This window comes from Entelurus aequoreus, linkage group LG16 (genome assembly GCF_033978785.1).
Source record: "Entelurus aequoreus isolate RoL-2023_Sb linkage group LG16, RoL_Eaeq_v1.1, whole genome shotgun sequence".
Classification (NCBI taxonomy): Eukaryota; Metazoa; Chordata; class Actinopteri; order Syngnathiformes; family Syngnathidae; genus Entelurus; species Entelurus aequoreus.
Window position 1 is genome coordinate 13,678,827 of NC_084746.1, and position 27,279 is coordinate 13,706,105.

The 27,279-nt window shown below is 39.0% G+C and overlaps 2 protein-coding genes across 2 annotated transcripts in view; both read left to right on the forward strand.

Moving 5' to 3' along the window:
- Nucleotides 1-275: 275 nt before the first annotated feature.
- On the forward strand, nt 276-17,792 carry LOC133631276 (cortexin-1-like). Its single transcript, XM_062023451.1, has 2 exons — nt 276-482; nt 13,701-17,792. Exon 2 carries the CDS (start codon nt 13,749-13,751, stop codon nt 14,022-14,024), a length of 276 nt encoding a protein of 91 aa, XP_061879435.1. The 5' UTR covers nt 276-482; nt 13,701-13,748; the 3' UTR covers nt 14,025-17,792.
- A 2,484-nt stretch (nt 17,793-20,276) lies between these two features.
- LOC133630614 (ceramide synthase 2-like) overlaps nt 20,277-27,279 on the forward strand; it is a 44,606-nt gene continuing 37,603 nt past the window's right edge. Inside the window, exon 1 of the mRNA XM_062022202.1 lies at nt 20,277-20,386. Within this exon, the coding sequence (XP_061878186.1) occupies nt 20,349-20,386 (38 nt within the window). The 5' untranslated portion in view covers nt 20,277-20,348. The remainder of the gene's footprint in view (nt 20,387-27,279) is intronic.

Consider the following 27,279-nt stretch of genomic DNA (forward strand, 5'->3'; position numbering starts at 1 on the left):
TTTACCATTTACACAACGTGACAACTTCACTGGTTTTGGGTTTTGTAAATGTCTTACAGGTGTGAACATGACCATGTCATGTAACACAGTAACCATGTGTTACCCAGGCCCGTCTGGCAATGGTAAGGAAGTGTTCACCGCTTTCTCCTCCTTACGTCCTGCGCTCTTTTCTGATGGCGACGCCATGATGAGCATGTAGAAAGACACCGCTGATGTGTCTTATTGACCCCTCTGTCTTCATGCCCCCATGCACAGTCCGCTTACATAACGCCAAATCTTCACTCCGCTCTCGGCGTTTTCCTCTTTCAGGGGGGGGAAAAAACAACGATTGTATGGAAAAGTCCTGTGGAGGGAGGAAGAGGAGGAGAGAGGTGGGGCGGATCCCAGTAAGTTAGGAGCCCTTAAAGCTTCGCCGACACAGCGGAGGAGATGACATGCGAGCTGACCGTGGTGCTGGACATCTTCATCAGGTGCTCTCGCGCGTGAGTAACTTTCCTTTTGCTTAATGATACCGTGCCTAATGAAGTGTGTCGCTGTTTACCACGCTTTGACATTTCATGTATAACTATGAGGGGCCGTTAGGGACATTTTTCAGAATTACCTCTTACGTACACTACTGAAATGCTCTCACATAAACAACTGAAATGTTTTTCTCTCACACACACTACTGAAACACTCTTATACACACTACTGAAATGCTCTCACATAAACAACTGAAATGCTCTCACATACACTACTGAAACACTTATACACACTACTGAAATGCTCTCACATACACTACTGAAATGCTCTAACATACAGTTTGTGAGAGAAAAAGCATTTCAGTTGTTAATGTGAGAGCGTTTCAGTCGTTGTGTATAAGAGTGTTTCAGTAGTGTGTGTGAGAGAAAAACATTTCAGTTGTATACGTGAGAGCATTTCGGTAGTGTATGCAAGAGGTAATTCTGAATAATGTCCCTAACGGCCCCTTATATAAAACAGTGCTAAAAAATTGACTTCACTCAGGATTGCCGTGAACATTTTAAATTGAAAAGCAATGCCGAGAAACATGTTAAAAGTGGCAAAAAAGAATATCATGGTAATCTAGTATTTAAATATGAGAAAGTATGAACTTTTCAGTAGTTGATTTAAAAGGGAATAGACAAGTGGTTCTCAAACGTTTTTCACCGAGTACCACTTCAGACAACACTAAAGGCTCTGCAAGTACAACCATCAAATACAGTAGCGTAGTAGGCCGAAGTATTCGTTAGAAACAATGCATGTATGTGCACAATATGTATTATTTATTGCTCAATGTTTTTATTTTGTTGTTTTACTTTGTAGCTGTGTGTATAAATGGCGCCGCTGGATTTGCAGCTGGTTGTGCTCCATATGGTCTCTTAATGCATTTTTTATTTTATGTTTCCCCTTGTGTGTTTTCACCTTATTTTTTGTGGACTGTTTGTAGCTACACTGCAACCACATAATTTCCCCATTGTAGGATAATAAAGTCTATCCTATCCTAATACACACAGTTTGAACAGTAACACTGTGTTTGAGTATACGGAAATAAAACGCTGCACTTTAATCAGGTGATTCTATGGCGTACCACTATGGAGCCCGCGTACCGTGTCTTTTACAATATCATTTGTTTACTCTGACAACAAGTTGACTAAACTAACTCACTATAGCATTGCAAAACCTATTTCAGAGGTTTTATTATTAAACAGATCCAAAGTACAAATAATTGTAGAAAAATGAAAAAAAAATTACAGCAAAAACCATAATATAACAATAAAATGCAGAAATGTTGATTCTAACACGCAACAACAAAAAGCTTTGTCTATATATATATATATATATATATATATATATATATATATATATATATATATATATATATATATATATATATATATATATGTGTATGTGTGTATTTATATATGTATATATATATGTATGTGTGTATTTATATATGTATATGTGTGTATTTATATATGTATACGTATATATATTTGTGTATGTATATATATATATATGTATGTATGTATATATATATATATATGTATATGTATGTATATATATATGTATCTATATATATATGTGTGTGTATTTATATATGTATATATATTTGTGTATGTATATGTATATATATGAATATGTATATATATATATGCGTATATATAAACTCTATATACAGTATATATATATATATGAATATGTATATATAAACTCTCTCTCTCTATATATATGTATATATGTATGTATATATATATATACGTATATAGTCTGTGTATGTGTGTGTATATATATATATATATATATATATATATATATATATATATATATATATATATATATATATATATATATATATATATATAGACTGTATATATGTATATATATTACACCTGTTAATCAGATTAACATATAAAAATAATCTGCAGTAACCATGTGATTAATAGAATAGATTAGATTAGAATTCTATTATTTTCTATTCTATTCTATTCTATTAATCACATGGTTGCTGCAGATTATTTTTTATTAATCCCGACAATTGAATATTATTCATTTTAAATGTATGTTAATGGTGTTTCATTTTGAATGAGCAAAGTCAGTCAAGGAAGAAAGGAAAGGAATAAATATGCTCTTAACATGTTTAATAAACATATTTAGCGTCATGTTCATGTTAACTAAAAACTTTTATAAACAAACATTTATCGCAATAATGTGGACCTGTTACTCCTTTTGTGTTATTTAAGGGGAACTGCACTGTTTTTGGAATTGTGTGTATCGTTCAAAATCATTATGAAAGACAAGAACACGCATCTTTTTTTATTAGGATTTTAAAGATGATAAAAGCTTGGAAGATGCGGCTCAAGTATATATATAATATAGTAACAGACACCTTCATAACAATATGTAATATGTACAATATACACACTGCAAGCATATATATAATGTAGTAACAGACACCTTCATAACAATATGTAATATGTTCAATATACACACTGCAAGTATATATATACATATATAATGTAGTAACAGACACCTTCATAACAATATGTAATATGTACAATATACACACTGCAAGTATATATATAATGTAGTAACAGACACCTTCATAACAATATGTAATATGTACAATATACACACTGCATGTATATATATATATATATATATAATGTAGTAACAGACACCTTCATAACAATATGTAATATGTACAATATACACACTGCAAGCATATATATAATGTAGTAACAGACACCTTCATAACAATATGTAATATGTTCAATATACACACTGCAAGTATATATATAATGTAGTAACAAACACCTTCATAACAATATGTAATATGTACAATAAAGACACTGCAAGTATATATATAATGTAGTAACAGACACCTTCATAACAATATGTAATATGTACAATATACACACTGCAAGTGTATACCGTATATAATGTAGTAACAGACACCTTCATAACAATATGTAATATGTACAATATACACACTGCAAGTATATGTATAATGTAGTAACAGACACCTTCATAACAATATGTAATATGTACAATATACACACTGCAAGTATATATATAATGTAGTAACAGACACCTTCATAACAATATGTAATATGTACAATATACACACTGCAAGTATATATATAATGTAGTAACAGACACCTTCATAACAATATGTAATATGTACAGTATACACACTGCAAGTATATATATAATGTAGTAACAAACACCTTCATAACAATATGTAATATGTACAATAAAGACACTGCAAGTATATATATAATGTAGTAACAGACACCTTCATAACAATATGTAATATGTACAATATACACACTGCAAGTATATATATAATGTAGTAACAGACACCTTCATAACAATATGTAATATGTACAGTATACATACTGCAAGTATATATATAATGTAGTAACAGACACCTTCATAACAATATGTAATATGTACAATATACACACTGCAAGTATATATATAATGTAGTAACAGACACCTTCATAACAATATGTAATATATACAATATACACACTTCAAGTATATGTATAATGTAGTAACAGACACCTTCATAACAATATGTACAATATACACACTGCAAGTATATATATAATGTAGTAACAGACACCTTCATAACAATATGTGATATGTACAATATACACACTGCAAGTATATATATAATGTAGTAACAGACACCTTCATAACAATATGTAGTATGTACAGTATACACACTGCAAGTATATATATAATGTAGTAACAAACACCTTCATAACAATATGTAATATGTACAATAAAGACACTGCAAGTATATATATAATGTAGTAACAGACACCTTCATAACAATATGTAATATGTACAATATACACACTGCAAGTATATATATAATGTAGTAACAGACACCTTCATGCTGCTGCCAAAACCCAAAATATCTATACTCCAAAAACCAAGGATGTTTCTGTCCTATCTTAGTGAGAAAAACAGCTGATTTGATGCAAACAAACAATCCTAACTGTCACAGCCAACAACAGTTGTTGAAGTATAATTTCCCCTGGTTAGCACTGAGGTATTGTGTGGCAGAACCATCGCCGTGGATCGACTACTACCATTCCAAAATAGTCAGAATCCCCCACGTTAGCATTCCATTCAGTTGTAAACAAATGGCATTCTGGTCACCTTCTCTGAGCAGAATATTTCTAACTCCTGTTATTTGTTGGAGGCTAAATTGCAGAGTCTTTTAGGATTGGTTGAAAGGACAGTGTTGTATGCGTGAGACAGGTGGTGTCGCAGACCATCTCCTCTGTTCAGGGATGGCTTCCCTCACTTCTGTTTCATACCATCTGTCCTTTCTGTCCAGAATCTGTACATCTTGATATTTTTGTGTAGGAGTGAAGTTTATTTAAAAGTTTTGCGCCCCTTCAAAAACTTATGAACTTATATGTCCTGTTAGGCTTTGAAGATATATCAAGATCAAGGGACCCCAGAGGGCTAATTGTTTTAAAAACAAAATCAGATTAATCATAACGATGATTTATTCGTAATAACAGGTTAATTTTCAAAATTAAAAATATACCCTTGCAGCCTTTAATTTTTTTGGTATTAGCGGAAAACGTTACACAAACAATATGTAAACAACGTGAGCGAGGTAAGATGTGGTGATTAAATTGTTTCGTCACAGCTTGAGTTGTCGGCAAACAAATGAGTTTATTGATTTTAATTAGCATGAGCTGTGTTGGAACTAGGGTTGTACGGTATACCGGTACTAGTATAGTATCGCGGTACTAATAAATCAAAAATGGTACTATACTCTTTTTGAAAAGTACCGGTTCCCGGGCGCGTCGTCACGTCGTGACATTGCTGGTTTTGCGAGCAGAGGAGCATGTTCGGCAGCGCGCACACACAGAGTACTTACAAGCAGACACGGTGTGTAGACAGAAAAGGGAGAATGGACGCATTTTGGCCTAAAAAGTGAAGATAAAGGTGAAGTTATAACATTGAAACACCCTCAGGAAGAGATGCTTTAAGACATGGCTAGCTAGCTAGCGGCTAACATCCATCCATCTACTTCTAAATCACTAATCCTGGCCTCCATGGCGACGAATAAAGTATGTTTCTTACAAGTATCATTATCACTGCAGGACAAGGAATAGCTAAACATGCTTCACTACACACCCGTAGGAGGATAAAATAGCTAACCGCTAACAGCAAGCTAGCACCCTGAATGTAAACAAACGCCATGGGTGGATCGACACCTGACATCCACTGTAATGATACCAAGTACAATAGCGTATCTAGTCGATACTACTATGATTACATCGATATTTTTTATCGTCACAAAATCTTTTTTTCCTTTAAAAAAAAAATTAATATTATGTTCATAAACTCAGGAAATACGTCCATATTAACAGTAAATGAACAGGTGGATTAATAATCAATTTTTACAGTTTGTCCCTCATAAGGTAGACAAAATAATGACACAATATGTTACTGCATACGTCAGCAGACTAATTAGGAGTCTTTGTTTGTTTACTTACTACTAAAAGACAAGTTGTCTAGTATGTTCACTATTTTATTTAGGACTAAATTGTCCTTTAATTGCAATAATGAACATATGTTTAATGTACCGTAAGATTTTTTGTTAAAATTAAGCCAATAATGCCAATTTTTGTGGTACCCTTTATTTAAAAAAGTACCGAAATGTACCAAAAAGTATCAAAATACATTTCTCAACAAGCTATTGCAAGGAATTTAGGGATTTCACCATCTACGCTCCGTGATATCATCAAAAGTTTCAGAGAATCAGGAGAAATCACTGCATGTAAGCGTAATAAACATTGAATGCCCGAGACCTTCGATCCCTCAGGCGGTACAGCATCAAGAAGCGACATCAGTGTGTAAAGGATATCACCACATGGGCTCAGGAACACTTCAGAACACCACTGTCAGTAACTAAGGTTTGTCGCAACATCTGTAAGTGCAAGTTAAAATTCTACTATGCAAAGCCAAAGACATTTATCAACAACACCCAGAAATGCCGCCGGCAAAGATGGACTGATGCAAAGTGGAAAAGTGTTCTGTGATCTGACAAGTCCCACATTTTAAATTGTTTTTGGACACAACTGGACCAAAGAGGAAAAGAACCATTCGGATTGTTATAGGCGCAAAGTGTAAAAGCCAGCATCTGTGACGGTATGGGGGTGTATTAGTGCCCAAGACATGGGTAACTTACACATCTGTGAAGGCACCATTAATGCTGAAAGGTACATACAGGTTTTGGAGCAACACATCAACGTTATCATGGACGCCCCTGCTTATTTCAGCAAGACAATGCCAAGCCACGTGTTACAACAGTGTGGCTTCATAGTAAAAGAGTGCGGGTACTGCCTGTAGTCCAGACCTGTACTGAATGTACAGAAAAGTATTGAAATACATTTTGTTACCGGTACCGGTACTACAATATTGGTATCGGGTCAACACTAGTTGGAAGTGGCGCTTGCTGTGTAAACTCAGCGCTCCCTTCATGGCGGTGTGGCGACCAAGTTGCCTCTTCCCGGATGTCTCCATGTGGAGAGCCATCAATGTGAGGATGTTCGGGGGCGGACAAAGAACTTGGGCACAGGTTCTTAGAATAGAACCTGCTGACTGGAAAGTGCATCCCAGGAAAAGTCTCCTCACTCCACGGCCCATTAAAGAGGTCACGGCGGAGAGTGTTTCTGCAACTAGCTGTGATTTATTTATTCTCCCGCTTTGCCACGCTCCAGTTCAGGACAAGGGCAGCCGCGTCTCGTTCGGGCGTAAGTCCTGAAAGGAGACAAACGACGGTCCTATCTCTTACTGTCAGAATTGTCATCCGATGGCGGCGTCGTGAATGGCAGAGACGACACAAATCATTCCACCTCGCCACGGAAATACGACTCTGCCGCGTGTTGCTAGGCAGACTTCACAGGGACGTTCATTTATTCCCTATAGGCCAATTAAATGCCATGCGTGAAATGTGGCAAAACACTCCTGTCGTATAGAGGATCTTTGAATAGTGTTTTTTTTCCTCCAAAGAGAACAGAACACTCCTGTTTTGACATGTAGAGCAGTGTTTTTCAACCACTGTGCCGCGGCACACTGGTGTGCCGTGACAGAATATGTAATTTCACCTATTTGGGGTAAGAATATTGTTTGCAAACAAGTAATTATAGTCTGCAAATAATGTGCCGTTGAGTGTCGGTGCTGTCTAGAACTCGGCAGAGTAACCGTGAAATGCTCTTCCATATCAGTAGGTGGCAGCATCATCAGTGATTCTCCCGGGGTCATAGGGTGTTTCGGGTCTTAATCAAACACCCTCACCCGGGCGACCCAGCCGAGGGTGATCAGTCCCTCGACTTGTGTCCAGGTAGCGCACTACGCCACGCGTCCCCCCTCCTCAACCAGAGCCAACGTGAAGCCTTTTCAGACGCTTCCAAAATGTTTTTTATGGCTCTTCTCCTGTGCAGTCCACAAATCCCAAGGAGCCCCAGGACTCGGTGTAAGGACTTGCCTGCAAAACCCCTGCAGCCCACCTCAATAGGCTCGCAGCGGGCCTTCCACCCGTTCCTCCGGCAGTCAGCCACAAGATCTGCGTACTTCGCCCTCTTCCTTTCCTGAGCTTCCTCCATTCTGTCCTCCCAGGGGACAGTTGGCTCAAGGAGTACCACCTGCTTGCTGGTTCCAGACATCAAGACCATGTCTGGCCGGAGTGTCGTAGTTGCGATGATGTCTGGGAATCGCAACTGCCTTCCCAGGTCAACCAAGTGCTGCCAGTCCCTTGCTGTTGTTAGCAGGCCCCCCTGGGTCTTCTTGGAGGGTTGAGGTTTCTCTCCTGCTCGGACAAAGGCAATTGTGCCCTTGGTTGGGTGTTGCCGCTTACTGGTGTTGATGCCCGTGCAGATGGTGTCTGCTATTGCCCGCAGGACCTGGTCGTGGCGCCACCGGTACCTGCCATCTCCCAATGCCTTTGAGCAACAGCTGAGGATGTGTTCTAATGATCCTCTTTTCTGACAGAGCTGGCACACAGGTGCGTCTATCAGGCCCCAGGTGAACAGGTTAGCAGGGCTTGGGAGGACATCATAAACTGACTGGACCAAGAACTTAAACTGGTGTGGCTCCGCTTTCCAGAGTTCGGTCCAGGTGTCTAATGCTTAAACTAAAAATAAACAAAAGGTGAGTGCCCCTAAGAAAAGGCATTGAAGCTTAGGGAAGGCTATGCAGAACCAAACTACAACTGAACTGGCTACAAAGTAAACGAAAACAGAATGCTGGACGACAGCAAAGACTTACTGTGGAGCAAAGACGGCGTCCACAATGTACATCCGAACATGACATGACAATCAACAATGTCCCCACAAAGAAGGATAGCAACAACTTAAATAGTCTTGATTGCTAAAACAAAGCAGATGCGGGAAATATCGCTCAATGGAAGACATGAAACTGCTACAGGAAAACACCAAGAAAACAGGAAAAGCCACCAAAATAGGAGCGTAAGACAAGAACTAAAACACTACACACAGGAAAACAACAAAAAACTCCAATCAAGTCATGGCCTGATGTGACAGGTGGTGACAGTACACCTACTTTGAGACAAGAGCTATAGTGATGCATGCTTGGTTATGGTTTAAAGTCATATCCAACAATTGCCACAACGACTTTTTCCTGTCAACTGAGTTTCGTTTTTCAATGATTTCTGCCGGTGGTGTGCCTCTGGATATTTTCAATGAAAAAAATGTGCCTCGGCTCAAAAAAGGTTGAAAAACACTGATATAGAAGATCTTTGACGGTACAGCGTTCGCTCGCCACTTCCCTTACTGTGTTCTCAGTGCATCGCCCGTTTTAAAGCACCATTGACCTTTCGAGTACACGTTGAAGTTTCATGTTAAATGACGTGTTTTAAAAACACAGGAAGTGTTTAAGCTACAAGTTACTCTCCATTAAATGTAACTAAGCTAAACTACAAAAGTAGCTAGCTACATCAAAGCTACATTGAACAACATTTCTATCTATGGTCCACATGTATAATATCAATGTTCATGTAAGTGTACAAATATTACTATTAACTATCTGTCATTTAGCTGGGGACACCCTACAACTACTCTATGTATTTATTTAGTTTGCCTTTTCCTTGGCCCACCCCTATATAGTTATTCATGTTGTCTACCTACAGTAACAAAACAGCATCTATCTATATGTTGACAAAAAAAGGTGTGTGTAGTTTGGGAACAGTTGCTTGTGCAGTAAAACTGTTCATGAAGTCACCTTAATGTGTGTTCCTACATTTGTGTTCCACCTCTTAGATGAAGAGAGCACATATGTTGTTGGTTTACAGAGTCAACAACTAAAAAGTAAAGTTTTGGCCATTATTTTCTCTGAATGCATAAATTTGTTTAAATATGGCCGAACTACCTCGCTACATGCCTATATCAAAAGTAGCTAAGCTACAGGAATCGCTACCCATTGAAAAAGTAGTGATGCTACTGGAAAATGTAGTTAACTACATGTAGCTTGTTACTGCCCATCACTGTTTATATATATACATATATAAATAAATATGTATATATATATATATATATATATATATATATATATATATATATATATATATATATATATATATATATATATGTATATATATGTATATATATATATATGTATATATATGTATATATATATATTTATATATATATATTTATATGTATATATATATTTATATATATATATATATACGTATATATATATATATATATATATATATATATATATATATATATATGTATATATATATATATATGTATGTATATATATATATTGTGTGTGTATATGTATGTATATACTGTATATATTGTGTGTGTATATGTATGTATATATATATAGTGTCTGTATATGTATGTATATATATATATATATATTTAGTGTGTATATGTATATATATATATAGTGTGTGTATATGTATGTATATTTATATATAATATATATACACACGTGTATATACTGTATATATACACACATGTAGATGTATATATACATGTGTGTGTATATACATATGTGTATTAATATTATATACATACACACGTGTATATACTGTATATATACACACATGTAGATGTATATATACATGTGTGTGTATATACATATGTGTATTAATATTATATATATACACACGTGTATATACTGTATATATACACACATGTAGATGTATATATACATGTGTGTGTATATACATATGTGTATTAATATTATATATATACACACGTGTATATACTGTATATATACACACATGTAGATGTATATATACATGTGTGTGTATATACATATGTGTATTAATATTGTATGTATATATACATGTGTATATATAAGTATGTATACATGTTTATATATGTGTATTTATTTGTGTATATGTACTGTATATGTGTATAAATGTGTATATGTACAGGACTGTCTCAGAAAATTTGAATATTGTGATAAAGTCCTTTATTTTCTGTAATGCAACTAAAAACATGAAAATGTCATACATTCTGGATTCATTACACATCAACTGAAATATTGCAAGCTTTTTATTATTTTAATATTGCTGATTATGGCATACGGCTTAAGAAAACTCAAAAATCCCATCTCAAAAAATGTAATTAGAATATTTCCTCAGACCAAGTAAAAAAAAAAGATTTATAACAGCAAAACAAACTCAAACATTTGAAAATGTCAATTAATGCACTCAGTACTTGGTTGGGAATCCTTTAGCACGGATTACTGCACCAATGTGGCGTGGCATGGAGGCAATCAGCCTGTGGCATTGCTGAGGTGTTATGGATGTCCAGGATGCTTCAATAGCGGCCTTTAGCTCATTTGCATTATTGGGTCTGGTGTCTTTCAGCTTCTTCTTCACAATACCCCACACGTTCTCTATGGGGTTCAGGTCAGGGGAGTTGGCAGGCCAATCGAGGACAGTAATGCCATGGTCAGTACACCAGTTACTGGTGGTTTTGGCACTGCTGGATCATGCATGAAAATGAAATCATCATCTCCATAGAGCTTTTCAACAAATGGAAGCTTGTAGTGCTCTAAAATCTCTTGGTACACAGCTGCATTGACTCTGGACTTGATGAAACACAGTGGACCAACACCAGCAGCTGACATGGCTCCCCAAACCATTGCTGACTGGGGGAACTTCACACTGGATTTCAAGCAACTTGGATTTTGCTCCTCTCCAGCCTTCCTCCAGACTCTAGCGCCTTGACTTCCAAATGAAATACAAAACTTGGTTTCGTCTGCAAACAGGACTCTGGACCACTCTGCAACTGTCCAGTGCTTCTTTTTCATAGCCCAAGTCAGACGCTTCTTCCGTTGTCTTGAGTTCAGGAGTGGCTTGACCATGGGAATACGGCTACATGCTTCCATCTGTTGAAAAGCTCTATGGAGATGGTGATTTCATTTTCCAGCATGATATATGTATATCAGGGGTCACCAACCTTTTTGAAACCAAGAGCTACTTCTTGGGTACTGATTAATGCGAAGGGCTACCAGTTTGATACACACTTAAATAAATTGCCAGAAATAGCCAATTTGCTCAATTTACCTTTAACTCTATGTTATTATTAATAATTAATTATATTTATCTTTGTGGAAACACTGATCATCTTAATGATTTCTCACAATAAATATATATAGAAACAGATAAATATCAATATGCACCACTTTATTTTTATATTTTCTCTAAGTGCACATTTTTCAAATTGAACATTTTCAAATGATCACTTCTAAGACAGTCTTGTGAAATCACAATATCCCATTTTAACTAGCTAGCCACTAACATTTTTCTAACAAATCATGAATTACTTTGCACCATGTTTGTACAAATAATAACTCATGTAAAATACAAAAGTCAACTCTCACATTTGTAAATAAATCATGTCCCACTTTGAACTGGACACCAAATCTGTTATCTGTTTCTTTGTCAGTTAGTGAAGACCACGTTTTAAAATATTTTCTTGGATTTTCAAATTCTATTTGAGTTTTGTCTCTCTTAGAATTAAAAATGTCGAGCAAAGCGAGACCAGCTTGCTAGTAAATAAATACAATTTAGAAAATAGAGGCAGCTCACTGGTAAGTGCTGCTATTTGAGCTATTTTTAGAACAGGCCAGCGGGCTACTCATCTGGTCCTTACGGGCTACCTGGTGCCCGCGGGCACCGCGTTGGTGACCCCTGATGTAATGGTAAATGGGTCGTACTTGTATAGCGCTTTTCTACCTTTTTAAGGAATTCAAAGCTCTTTGACACTATTTTCCACATTCACACACACACATTCACACACTGATACATGTATATCTATATATATGTATATATATATATATATGTATGTGTATATATATATATGTATATATATATGTGTGTGTATGTGTATATATATATATATATGTATGTGTGTGTATATATATATGTGTATATATATGTATGTATATATATATATACAGTATATACATATACCTGTATATATATGTGTATATATATACATATATATATATATACATACATATGTATATATATATATATATATATATATATATACATATATATATGTATATATATATATATATGTGTGTATGTATATATACAGTATGTATGTATGTGTGTGTATATATGTATATATATATATATATATATATATATATATATATATATATATATATATATATATATATATACAGTACAGGCAAAAAGTTTGGACACACCATTGAACACATGTTTTATATTCTCGTTTCTTCAAAATAGCCACCCTTTGCTCTGATTACTGCTTTGCACACTCTTGGCCTTCTCTCCATGAGCTTCAAGAGGTAGTATATATATATATATATATATATATATATATATATATATATATATATATATATATATATATATATATATCAACAGCAACATCTGGCTGGGCACAAGGAGCCACAAGAAACTTGGTCTTACTAAGTAAAGTCCTGCACAGAAAGGCGACATAGCAATGATGCAAACACTCATGCAGTTGCTATTAAAGAGATTATTTTCCGTCTTCCGAGACTGACTCAGCTTGCTGATCAACTCCTTAGTTTGTGTTCCTAATTGCTCTGTGCTATTCCTCACGGAACAATTTGCTCCATTGAGGTGTGATTTTAGTGGGCCGTCCGTGTTCATGACGTGGTCTTGTGTTGCTCGGCAGACATCTTCCACCGGACCGCCTGACACGCGTTTGTGAACGACAAGGAAGATGAGCAACACCGACTACTGGGTGGTGGATTATGACCTGTCCTCTCCGGCCCCGCCCGGCTTCGCCAGGGCCCCGGCGGTCCTGCAGCCCATGGCGGGACACCCTGACCAGGGCACAGCCTTGTGCTTCATGGGCCTCCTGGTGCTGCTGCTGCTCTTCCTGATGGTTCGCTGCGTGCGTATCCTCTTAGACCCTTACAGCAGCATGCCGGCCTCCTCCTGGACGGACCACAAGGAGGGTCCGGACAAAGGACACCTTGACTATGCGCTGGTGTGAGGACCGAGGAGGACTACATATAGGTGTGTACGGAAGGTAAGGTTCTGTCTTCGCCTCGTCCCTCGCCTAAAGCGTGAGTGAAGAATGCACTACAAGTCCCGAAGAAAGAGATGATGCAGTATAATCTGCTCACAGATGCTCCCCTGGTGGTGGTTTGAGCACACTGCAGCTCGCCCTGGATAGTCCCAGCCCTTAATGCTTCAGTCACACGCAGGATTCTCACAGGAGTGAGGCCAAAATACAACCTTACCTACTGTACATCACACTCTGAGGTGTTTTGTTTATTTTTTTTACTGATGATGTCACTTTTTCAAACTCAAAATGTTTAATGTCTAATTGAAACATTGTTTTTTTATTTATTTATTATAACATAGATCAAGGGTTCTTAGCCTTTTAGAACTCGGGGCCCAACTTTTCCACTACAAAGGGGCCCACTCAAATATTAACACTGAATATTCAATAATTATATCTTAATTACTTATAGTTTACAACATTGTCAAATTATATGAAATCCAGTGTTTCTTATTTACCCTAAGTTAGTTTCTTATTTAACTTATTTCGAGGATGTCGTTGTGGCTTGTGCAGCCCTTTGAGACACTCGTGATTTAGGGCTATATAAGTAAACATCGATTGATTGATTGATTGATTGAACACATGAACCTATGACAAAATAAATCTAAATAATAAATAAATATAGTGCAAAAGAAAGGACTCATAAGAACTGATGAAAAATAAATGTACATAAAGTTAAAATACATGAAATCTAATAATATATGTTTATTTACTAAAATGTCAAATGAAAATTTAGTCGTAATTTTTGCACTTGAGAAAACTTCTCTGAGTTTAGCTTCAGGCTTTTTCTGTTTGTTTGATAACTAAATAAGTTAGTTTATTATTTAAACTTATTTTGAGGATGTCGTTGTGGCTTGTGCAGCCCTTTGAGACACTCGTGATTTAGGGCTATATAAGTAAACATCGATTGATTGATTGATAGAACACATGAACCTAAGACAAAATAAATCAATCAAATATAGTGCAAACGAAAGGACTCATAAAAACTGATGAAAAATAAATGTACATAAAGTTAAAATACATAAAATCGAATAATTTATGTTTATTTACTAAAATGTGAAATGAAAATGTAGTCGTAATTTTTGCACTTGAGAAAAATTCTCAGAGTTTAGCTTCAGGCTTCTTCTGTTTGTTTGATAACTAAATAAGTTAGTTTATTATTTAACTTATTTCGAGGATGTTGTTGTGGCTTGTGCAGCCCTTTGAGACACTCGTGATTTAGGGCTATATAAGTAAACATCGATTGATTGATTGAACACATGAACCTAAGGCAAAATAAATCAATCAAATATAGTGCAAAAGAAAGGACTCATAAAAACTGATGAAAAATAAATGCACATAAAGTTAAGCAGTGCTAAAATACATCAAATCTAATAATATATGTTTATTTACTGAAATGTCAAATGAAAATTTAGTCGTAATTTTTGCACTTGAGAAAACTTCTCTGAGTTTAGCTTCAGGCTTCTTCTGTTTGTTTGATATAGTCATTACTGCCACGAGTGGTGGAAAAGTGTATTACACCTGAATACGCAGGAAGCAGATATATTTTGGCAGCCCTCTAGAGGGCGCTTGCGACCATACCACGGTTAAAAACCGCTGACATCGACCATGTTTGACTTGTCCAGGTGATCCTCAGGTAAAAGTGTAATTGACCAAAGCTTAGTGTAGTTTTCCCGACTAGCTTCCTTTGTGCGACGTGTGTCCCTTTAAGAGGCCTGCAATGCTTGTGTGTTGTAAATATAAGGCCTCCACATTAGGTACACTTGTGCAATGTTTAAGTATGAGTCACGTTTTGATCGCCGCTGTCAGAGATGGTTTCATACTGAAAGCTGCTTCTGATATCATTCCAGCTGCATTATTATCTTAGTAAAGGCAGATTTTTTGATACACCTCTCATGTCGACTGTGCCAAGTACGGCGGGCCCCTCGCCACGTCGCGCCCTTCAAATATTGCAGATTTATTTTAATTAAATGTTTCTTTTAAAGCAAGTTAGAACATGTTTGGATCCTAGATTAAGCATTGTCAAGCATAAATGTGGCTAAATGAACGGAAAATATCAGTGATGCAGTCTGGATGAGACCGAAGCGCTGTTCAGTATCGCGGCCACTGATTGGCTCAGCTCTTCCTATGTTGGATTAAAAGACTAAGGGTGTTATTTCATGTCTAGAGCAGTGTTTTTCAACCTTTTTTGAGGCAAGGCACATTTTATTTCATTTCAAAATACGGAGGCACACCACCAGCAGAAAACGTAAAAAAAATGATACTCCACCAGGTCGTCGTTGTCAGGTTCAAACACTGATGATATCTATTAAACGAGACAAGAAGCAAGGAATTAAACAGACAGAATTGAATTTGGCTCAAATTGAGGAGAGACGCCTGGACACTGTACCCGTGCACAGTGTCTCACCACGCTTTGGCCAAAGATTGTACCCCTCCTCTTTTTATTTGGACTTTCCCTGATTACATGGCAACAGTTGTTTCTAAGGCTGTTTACGACGTGGGTCGTAAACAGCCATCACCTTTTGTTACAGAACAGTTCAAAAGAAAAGGTCGTAAAACAGTTCAAAGAAGCGGTGCCTGGAGGGGAGTCTGGTCCTGCTTCCTCTTCGCTTTTGTAGTTCTTGGGTCAAGACAATATCTTTCTGTTGATTACAATACATGAAAGAAACAGAACACATTCATGTTGCTTTCCATCCTACACAGTGGAGTTTTACTTAGATACAATTATTCTAACAGTCGTGCCTTATTTTGCGTTTGTTGGTTCTTTTCCTGTGCTTTAGTTCTTGTCTTGCGCCGTTATTTTGGTGGCCCTTCCTGTTTTGTTGGTGTTTTCCTGTAGCAGTTTCATGTCTTCCGTTGAGGGCTTTGTGTTAGCAAGCAAGGCTATTTAAGTTGTTGCTATCCTTCTTCGTGTGGACATTGTTGATTGTCATGTCATGTACATGGATTTACTTTGTGGACGCCGTAAGTTTTTGCTGTCGTCCAGCATTCTGTTTCTGTTTAGTTTGTAGCCAGTTCAGCTTTACTTTTTTTTTTTTTTTGCATAGCCATTGCCTTTTCCTTTCCCTTTTTGTTAATTTTTGGTTTAAGCAGTACATACCTTTTCACCTGCACACTGCGTCGCGCTGTGCTCTGCATGTTGGGATCACAACAAACCATCCTCGTCTCACCCGACACATTCCGACTTTTACAAAGCTATGAACTACCTGCCGCCACCTACTGACATGGAGTATTACGGGGTCACCCTGCCGAGTTCTACACAGGACAGACACTAAGCAACGGCACATTATTTGCAGATTATAATTATTGATTTGCAAAAAATATTTTTTGGACCAATTAGGTGAAGTTGCATAATCCCCCATGGCACACTAGTGTGCCGCGGCACAGTGGTTGAAAAACACTGGTCTAGAAGACTCGCATAAGGTTGAAAAACACATTTAAAAGGTTGTAAAAAGTTTTTAATGAATGATTCCTACTTTGCGGAAATGTCCGGAACCAATTAATTGAATCCTGATTGCCTTTCAGTCCTCATTGAGTGCACCAGCTAAATATGTGCCTGTAGAAAGATGTCACTGCTGCTTTTTGGCACTTGATTTGTACGCCTTCCTCTTCTTCCCCTCTGAACTCCTATGCAATGTGACCCTGACAGATGTTTTTATAATTGTGATGACGTGTAACATCTGTCCAGCATTAAAGTGCGTGACAAAATGTACATGCTGCGTGTGTTCTTGTTTTGTTCCCCGGAAGCTGACGACTGTGTTTTGTCTACTCCATGAAAACAGGAGCCGACAGTTGCAAAGACATCGAAGTTGATTCCCGTTGTTGTTCATGTGGCCTTCAAATCAACATGAACACCTTTTAAAGCAAAATCAATTATGTAAGTAATCAGTTGGAAGCACTAAAAAGACTCAACCAGTTAGGTCATGGAAATCGTCCACAGATGATTTGATTATATACGACCTTGTATGTATATAAATATATATATATATATATATATATATATACATACACACAGATATATATACAGTATATATACATACACACACATCTACATTTATATATGATGTGTGTATATGTATGTATACGTGTACTGTTTACATATATACATAAATATATTTACCTACATATATCTGTGTATAAATATATATGTATATATATACTCTATATATATATATATATATATATATACATACATACAGAAATATATGTATATATAGTGCGTGTGTGTATGTATATATATGTGTATATGTATGTTATATATATGTATGTATATATGTACTGTTTACATATATATATGTGGATATACAAATATTTATGTATGTGTGTATATATATACACATATACTGCATCTATACATATATACACACATACAGAAATATATATATACATACACACACATCTATATATGATGTGTGTGTATATGTATGTATATGTGTACTGTTTACATATATACATAAATATACACAGTATATATATATATATACATACACACACATCTATATATGATGTGTGTGTATATGTATGTATATGTGTACTGTTTACATATATACCTGAATATATATACAAATGTATGTATATACAGTATGTACTGTTTACATATATATATTTGGATTTACAAATATTTATGTGTGTATCCATACATATATACACATAAATACTGTATATATCCATACATACAGAAATATATATATATATATATATATATATATATATATAATGTGTGTATGTATATATATATACCTATATGTATGTTATATATATATATACAGTATGTTATATATATATGTATGTATATATGTACTGTTTACATGCATATATACGTGGATATATACATATTTATGTATGTCTGTATATATATAAATATATATACACATATATATATACTGCATCCATACATATATACACACATACAGAAATATATATATATATATATATATATATATATGTTTAGTGAATTATATTTATATAGTGCTTTTCTCTAGTGACTCAAAGCGCTTTACATAGTGAAACCCAATATCTAAGTTACATTTAAACCAGTGTGGGTGGCACTGGGAGCAGGTGGGTAAAGTGTCTTGCCCAAGGACACAACGGCAGTGACTAGGATGGCGGAAGCGGGATCGAACCCGGAACCCTCAAGTTGTTGGTACGGCCGGCCTACCAACCAATATATATACGTACATACACATATATGTGTATATATACATACAGTATATATACATTTATCTACATTGGTTTTCAAAAGTATCATTAATCTACTTGCTAATTTACTGAATTTACTGTGACTGTTTGTTTTCTGTAGTAACATGTTCTAACTACACTTCTGTTAAAATGTAATAATAACTTTTTCTTCTGTTTGGATACTGTACATTAGTTTTGGCAGATACTACAAATTTGGGTATCAATCCGATACCACGTAGTTACAGACTTTAGTCATACTAATGATCATACTTCAAAAATTGTCATGATCAATAAGTGATTACATTTTAGTGTAAACATCTCAATTCTTTATTTAAATTATTTCCCAACGTCCTTTTATTACCTAAAAAATTATAATATAGTCAATATTGCTAAATTACTAAATAAACAAAAAAAAAATCTAGCTCTTTTTTTCCCAGAGCAACAAAAACAAAACGAAAAAAAAAAGATGTAGTGATAGTAAAAAAAAATATCAATCTAGTCATTGTGGTGTCGACCATGTGCTGATACTATGCTGCTATCGTTTATGAATGATTAACGATTAGCACTTTAGGAAGTGACGTCATGACCGAACCGGGATTCTCAATTTTTTGACCAAAACAGTCTCGTTTGTGGTCCAAACAACAATAAAATAGTTTCATTTGTTTGGTCTATGTTTATGTGTCGTTGAAACTATCTATTGTGTTGCGATCATTAATGAGTTTGTAATTACGTTTGAAAAGAGCATCATGAACTACACTTCACTGCCTCATGGGGGCGGTAGACAGTCTGCTACACCAGTGGAATTTAAAGTTTAACGCAGCTTTTGCAAATGTCACTTTCCTGTCTCAGTAAATACGACCATCAAAATTAAACATTTGGCTAATGTAAGTTTGTTCGACCACTTAAGTTGTACACTAGTGGGTTTACTTTTTAATTCACCCAAGGTACTTGAAACTTGTAGAGAGTTCCGGTCGGACGGGTTTGAAAGTGACGCATTTCCTTTGTAGTGTACATACTAGAGAGAGAGAGAGACGTCTGTAGAGTACTGCTCTGTCGTTATTGTTACGTTGCTGAATGTCATTAAGAACATCAAAATTACACATTTCGCCAAAGTAAGTATGTTCGACCACTTAAGTTGTACACTGTAGTGGGTTTATTTAATTTACCCACGGAACTCGAGTTATGGTTAGAAGTTTCCGGTCAGACAGGTTTGTAGGAAACGCATTTCCGTTGTTCTGTTCGTACTAGGGCAGGGGTCAGCAACCCAAAATGTTGAAAGAGCCTTTTTTACAACATATTAGAACATATTAGAACACATTAGCACATATTAGAACACATTAGAACACAAATACAAAAACGTAATCGGTCTGGAGCCGCAAAAAAATATAATATTTATATAAGTGTTAAAATGAAGACAACACATGATGTAAGTGTCTATATAAGCTATATTAGCCTACTATCAAAATGACTTTAAAAGTCTTATATAAGTGTTATAATGAAGACAACACATGATGTAAGTGTCTATATTAGCCTGCTATCAAAATGACTTTAAAGGCCTACTGAAAGCCACTACTACCGACCACGCAGTCTGATAGTTTATATATCAATGATGAAATCTTAACATTGCAACACATGCCAATACGGCCGGGTTAACTTATAAAGTGACATTTAAAATTTCCCGGGAAATATCCGGCTGAAACGTCGCGGTATGATGACGTAGTCAGAGTAACGGAAGTTATGGTACCCCGTAGAATCCTATACAAAAAGCTCTGTTTTCATTTCATAATTCCACAGTATTCTGGACATCTTTTGCAATTTGTTTAATGAACAATGAAGGCTGCAAAGAAGACAGTTGTAGGTGGGATCGGTGTATTAGCAGCGGACTACAGCAACACAACCAGGAGGACTTTGTTGGAGCGCTAGCCGCGCTAGCCGCGCTAGCCGCCGACCTCACCTTGACTTCCTACGTCTCCGGGCTGCCAAACGCATCGGGTGAAGTCCTTCGTCCTTCCGCCGATCGCTGGAACGCAGGTGAGCACGGGTGTTGATGAGCAGATGAGGGCTGGCTGGCGTAGGTGGAGAGCTAATGTTTTTAGCATAGCTCTGTGCGGTCCGGTTGCTAAGTTAGCTTCAATGGCGTCGTTAGCACAGCATTGTTAACCTTCGCCAGCCTGGAAAGCATTAACCGTGTATTTACATGTCCACGGTTTAATAGTATTGTTGATTTTCTATCTATCCTTCCAGTCAGGGGTTTATTTTTTTTGTTTCTATATGCAGTTAAAGCCCGATGCTATCACGTTAGCTCGTAGCTAAAGCATTTCGCCGATGTATTGTCGTGGAGATAAAAGGCACTGAATGTCCATTTCGCGTTCTTGACTCTCATTTTCAAGAGGATATAGTATCCGAGGTGGTTTAAAATACAAATCCGTGATCCACAATAGAAAAAGGAGAGTGTGGAATCCAATGAGCCAGCTTGTACCTAAGTTACGGTCAGAGCGAAAAAAGATACGTCCATCACTGCCTCTCAAGTCGTTCACTGTAACGTTCCTCATCTACGAATCTTTCATCCTCGCTCAAATTAATGGGGTAATCATCACTTTCTCGGTCCGAATCTCTCTCGCTCCATTGTAAACAACGGGGAATTGTGAGGAATACTAGCTCCTGTGACGTCACGCTACTTCCGGTACAGGCAAAGCTTTTTTTTTTATCAGCGAGCAAAAGTTGCGAACTTTATCGTCGATTTTCTCTACTAAATCCTTTCAGCAAAAATATGGCAATATCGCGAAATGATCAAGTATGACACATAGAATGGATCTGCTATTCCCGTTTAAATAAAAAAAATCATTTCAGTAGGCCTTTAAAGGTCTTATATAAGTGTTATAATAAAGACAACACATGATGTAAGTGTCTATATTAGCTATATTAGCCTACTATCAAAATGACTTTAAAGGTCTTATATAAGTGTTATAATAAAGACAACACATGATGTCACTGTCTATTTTAGCTATATTAGCCTACTATCAAAATGACTTTAAAAGTCTTATATAAGTGTTATAATAAAGACAACACATGATGTAAGTGTCTATATTAGCTATATTAGCCTACTATCAAAATGACTTTAAAAGTCTTATATAAGTGTTATAATGAAGACAACACATGATGTAAGTGTCTATATTAGCCTACTATCAACATGACTTTAAAAGTCTTATATAAGTGTTACAATGAAGACAACACATGATGTAAGTGTCTATATTAGCTATATTAGCCTACTATCAAAATGACTTTAAAGGTCTTATATAAGTGTTATAATAAAGACAACACATGATGTAACTGTCTATTTTAGCTATATTAGCCTACTATCAAAATGACTTTAAAAGTCTTATATAAGTGTTATAATGAAGACAACACATGATGCAAGTGTCTATATTAGCCTACTATCAAAATGACTTTAAAAGTCTTATATTGTAGCGGTTGATTTAAGGACATAATTCACCACAGCTGTTATTTGACTTTGTCATCATCATTCACCGTACTGTGCTATTGTGTACATGACAATGTTGTTCTTTGTGTGCAGTTAAGAGCGAGTAATTCGGCGCGGCCCCTTTAAGTGGCCGTCAGTAGATTCTCACAAAGGTGGGGGTTTGTTGTTCCCGCGATATTTTGAGTGTTTGTGAGGAAAGCGTTCATTCTTGCTTGTGCTTTGATTAATAAACGACGCACACGTTTTTGTGTGTCAACTACACGTCAAGTGGTTTATCTTTCACGCTACGAGCACAACACTGGTGACCCCGACGCTTCACTGAACGGATTCAGTGATTCTTATCGACCATGACGGCGAATGCGGTTTCTCTAAAGCTGCCCGAGTTCTGGGAAACTTCCGCGACCGCATGGTTTGCCCAGGCGCAGGCACAGTTTGCCCTGCGTGGTATCACCGAGGACGACACTAAGTTTTATTGTGTCGTGTCCTCCCTCGGCAGCGCGACGGCGACCAAAGTGGTTAACGCCATTACGCACCCACCGGAGAGGAACAAGTACCGCACGTTGAAGGCTCACCTCTTACAGACATTTCATCTTTCCGACGCGGAGCGAGCTAACCGCCTTTTTTCGTTGCAGGGGCTTGGCGATTGCAAGCCCTCTGAACTAATGAACAACATGCTAGGACTCTTAGGTGAGCACAGACCTGGATTCTTCTTCGTGCAGTATTTCCTGAGACTCCTGCCTACTCAGGTACGGGCTGCTTTAGCCAACACCGCCATTTTGGACTGCCGTAAACTAGCTGCTGAAGCTGATAAGTTTTTTTTAGCTTCCCAACCGGCATATGTGGCTGCATTCCTTCCGGCTGAGACAGAAAGACCCGTGGCAGATTCTTCTACTCTCGCTGCTGCTGCTGCTGCTGCTGCGCCCCCCAGGCGGCAACCAGATTCTGGACTATGTTTTTTCCACGCAAATTTCGGGACCAAAGCTAGGCGGTGCCGTCCCCCGTGCAGTTTTCGTGGACCGCCGCCGGGAAACGCCGGGGCCGGCGCTCCGCAGTGGCCATGCGCGTCGGCAGTACTGGCAGGCTGCTCTTCATCCAGGACTCCCTCTCTGGACGACGGTTCCTGTGTGACACCGGCGCGCAGAGGAGCGTCCTGCCAGCATCAAGGTTGGACATGCTGTCTGAGTCACATGGCCCCCCCATGGAAGCGGCCAATGGCAGCCCTATCCGCACTTATGGAATACGGTACGTGGGACTGTGTTTTGGTGGACAGCGTTTCAGTTGGAACTTTGTGACTGCTAAAGTGACGGTGCCGCTCATCGGTGCAGATTTTCTCTGTGCTTTCGGCCTCCTTGTGGATGTAAAAAACAGGCGTTTGGTGGATGCGATTACGTTCTGCTCGTACAAGTGCAGTCTCAGCGCGACGAACTCCATCAGGCTTTCCAGCATGCTACCCACCGCAGACGTTTTTCTGCGCCTCCTCGCTGAGTTCCCCACCCTGGCGCAGCCCACGTTCTCGTCATCTACCGCCAAGCATGGTGTGGAACGGGCCCCCCTGTGCACGCACGAGCCCGGCGCCTTGGACCCTGCTAAGCTCTCCATCGCTAGAGCTGAATTCGAGACCATGGAACGCCTCGGGATCATTCGCAGCTCAGACAGCCCGTGGGCGTCGCCCCTCCACATGGTGGAGAAGCCCGGAGGTGGTTGGCGGCCATGCGGTGATTACCGCAGACTCAACGACGCGACTACCCCGGACCGTTATCCAGTCCCCCACATACAAGACCTCGCTGGGAAAACTGTGTTTTCTAAGGTAGATCTCGTCCGGGGATATCATCAGGTGCCGGTCCACCCCTCTGATATCCCGAAGACAGCGGTCATCACCCCATTTGGACTGTTTGAATTTTTACGTATGCCTTTTGGCCTTAAGAGTGCCGCACAGACTTTCCAGCGGTTGATGGACTCTGTTTTACGTGATTTGCCGTTTCTGTTTGTCTATTTGGACGATATCCTGGTCGCGAGCACCTCTCAGGCCGAGCATGTGACCCACCTCAGGTCCCTTTTTCAGCGCCTTAGCCAACACGGGCTCATTGTCAACCCAGCTAAGTGCCAGTTCGGGTTGTCTGTTATCGACTTCCTCGGACATCGTGTCACGGAGTGCGGGGCAGTTCCCCTTCTAGCGAAGGTTGCTGCCGTCGCAAATTTCCCCCGCCCACTCACGGTTAAGGCTCTTCAGGAGTTCCTTGGCATGGTAAATTTTTACCATTGTTTCATTCCCCGGGCAGCTGACCTCATGCGGCCGCTGTACGATGCTCTTAAAGGAGCTGCTCCCAAGCACATGGTAGACAGGTCTGACGCGCGGCACAGTGCTTTTTTGGGGGTCAAGTCTGCTCTCGCTAACGCTACCCTGCTGGCACACCCATTACCCGATGCTCCTATTGCAATCACCACGGACGCGTCACATTATGCTGTAGGTGCAGTGCATGAGCAGTGGGCGGGTGGCACTTGGCAACCTTTGGCTTTCTTTAGCAGGCAGTTGCGCCCCTGCGAGCGGAAATATAGCACATTTGACCGTGAGCTCCTTGGCCTCGCAAAATTTGTCTGGCGTGGCCTGAAGAAAGACGTTAGGGACTGGGCTTCCACATGTGTGGCATGCCAGCGCTCAAAAGTGCACTGCCACACGCGGGCCCCACTGGCACCGTTTACGGTTCCGGAGCGCTGTTTTGACCATGTCAATGTGGACCTGGTCAGGCCTCTCCCATCCTCACGCGGCTGCACATACCTCCTCACGATAGTCGACAGGACCACCCGCTGGCCGGAAGCAGTACCTCTGACGTCCGCCACCTCCGCGGAGGTGGCGCGCGCGTTCATTGGTACGTGGGTTGCCCGTTTCGGTACCCCATCGGACATATCATCCGACCGGGGCTCTCAGTTCACTTCTGAGCTCTGGGCCGCTGTGGCCGAGAGCTTGGGAGTGAAACTCCACCACACGACGGCGTATCACCCGCAGGCCAATGGTATGTGTGAGCGATTTCACAGGTCCATGAAGGCAGCGCTTAGGGCGTCCCTGAAGGACAGTGCTTGGGTAGACAAGCTCCCGTGGGTGATGCTGGGGCTTCGGACTGCCCCCAAGGAAGACTTGTAATCTTCCTCGGCACAGTTGGTGTATGGCCAGCCCCTGCGGGTGCCAGGTGACTTTATTCCTAGCACGACGGCACCTTGGTCTGCCAGTAAGCAGCGAGCTGCTCTCCTCGATGCGGCCAAGAGTTTTGCCCCCATCCCCACTTCTCAACACGGCCTTACGCCGTCTCATGTTCCCGCTTCCTTGAGGGGAGCAGCGTTTGTTTTTGTCCGCCACGACGCCCACCGCGGTCCCCTGCAGCCTCCTTATGATGGGCCATTTCGCGTCCTAAAGAGCGGAGATAAGCATTTTCTGTTGGACATCGGGGGTCGGAATTCATTCCGGAAAAGGTTGAATACAAAGACAAACAGTATCAAGCAAAAAAAACCAAAACGTTATATTGTCTTTATATTCCGGCGATTTAATCCGTTTTTGGGGGGGAGTTGAGGGGATTATTATGATGCGTTCAAGAGTCTTACGGCCTGAGGGAAGAAGCTGTTACGGAACCTGGAGGTTCTGCTACGGAGGCTGCGGAACCTCTTTCTAGAGTCCAGCAGTGAAAACAGTCCTTGGTGGGGGTGGGAGGAGTCTCTGCAGATTTTCTGAGTTCTGGTCAGGCAGCGGCTTTCTGCGATCTGGATAGGAGGAAGAGGAGTCCTGATGATATTTTCCGCCGTCCTCACCACTCTCTAGAGAGACTTCCAGTCTGAGGCACTGCAGAATCTAGTCCAGACAGAGAGGCAGTTGGTCAGTAGGCCTCTTGTGGTGAACTGTGCTCTTTTCATCCCACGCAAAAAGTGCATGCGCTGCTGAGCTCTTTTTACAAGAGCTCCGGTGTGTAGGGACCAGGTCATATTGTCATTTATCTGCACCCCCAGGAACTTGGTGCTGCTTACCATCTCCACTGCTGTGCCGTTGATGAAGAGTGGAGTGTGGCTGGACTGGTGCCTCCTGAAGCCGACGAAGGTCTTTGTCAGAATAATCGTATATAAGTTATCACACAACTTGTTTGCTATGAGTTCAGGTTGCCCTGCGTGAAGACAAAAGCTGTCTTTTGATCTTATCACGCAAAAAGCAGTCAGCTTGTAAACCTCCACTGTGTGCGATGGAATGCGCCGTCGAGGCGTCTGTTTCTCAGATCTTGGACAGCCACAGGAAGGACCTTATCAGGACCCGAAGTCTACAAGCAGAGACGGGGCAAAGCTGACACCGCTCCAAGCACATTTTTGTTTGAACTGTTTATGAGCCAGTGCAGCTGTTTATGACCCCTCCTCTTAGAAGCAGCTGCAGCTATGTAATCAGGAAATGCCCAAATAAAGGAGGAGGCGTGGAACCCTTTCCTCAGAGCGGCGGGGCGACACTGTACGAGGGTGCAGGTCGACGCGCTCTCCTCACGAGCTGAATTGAAT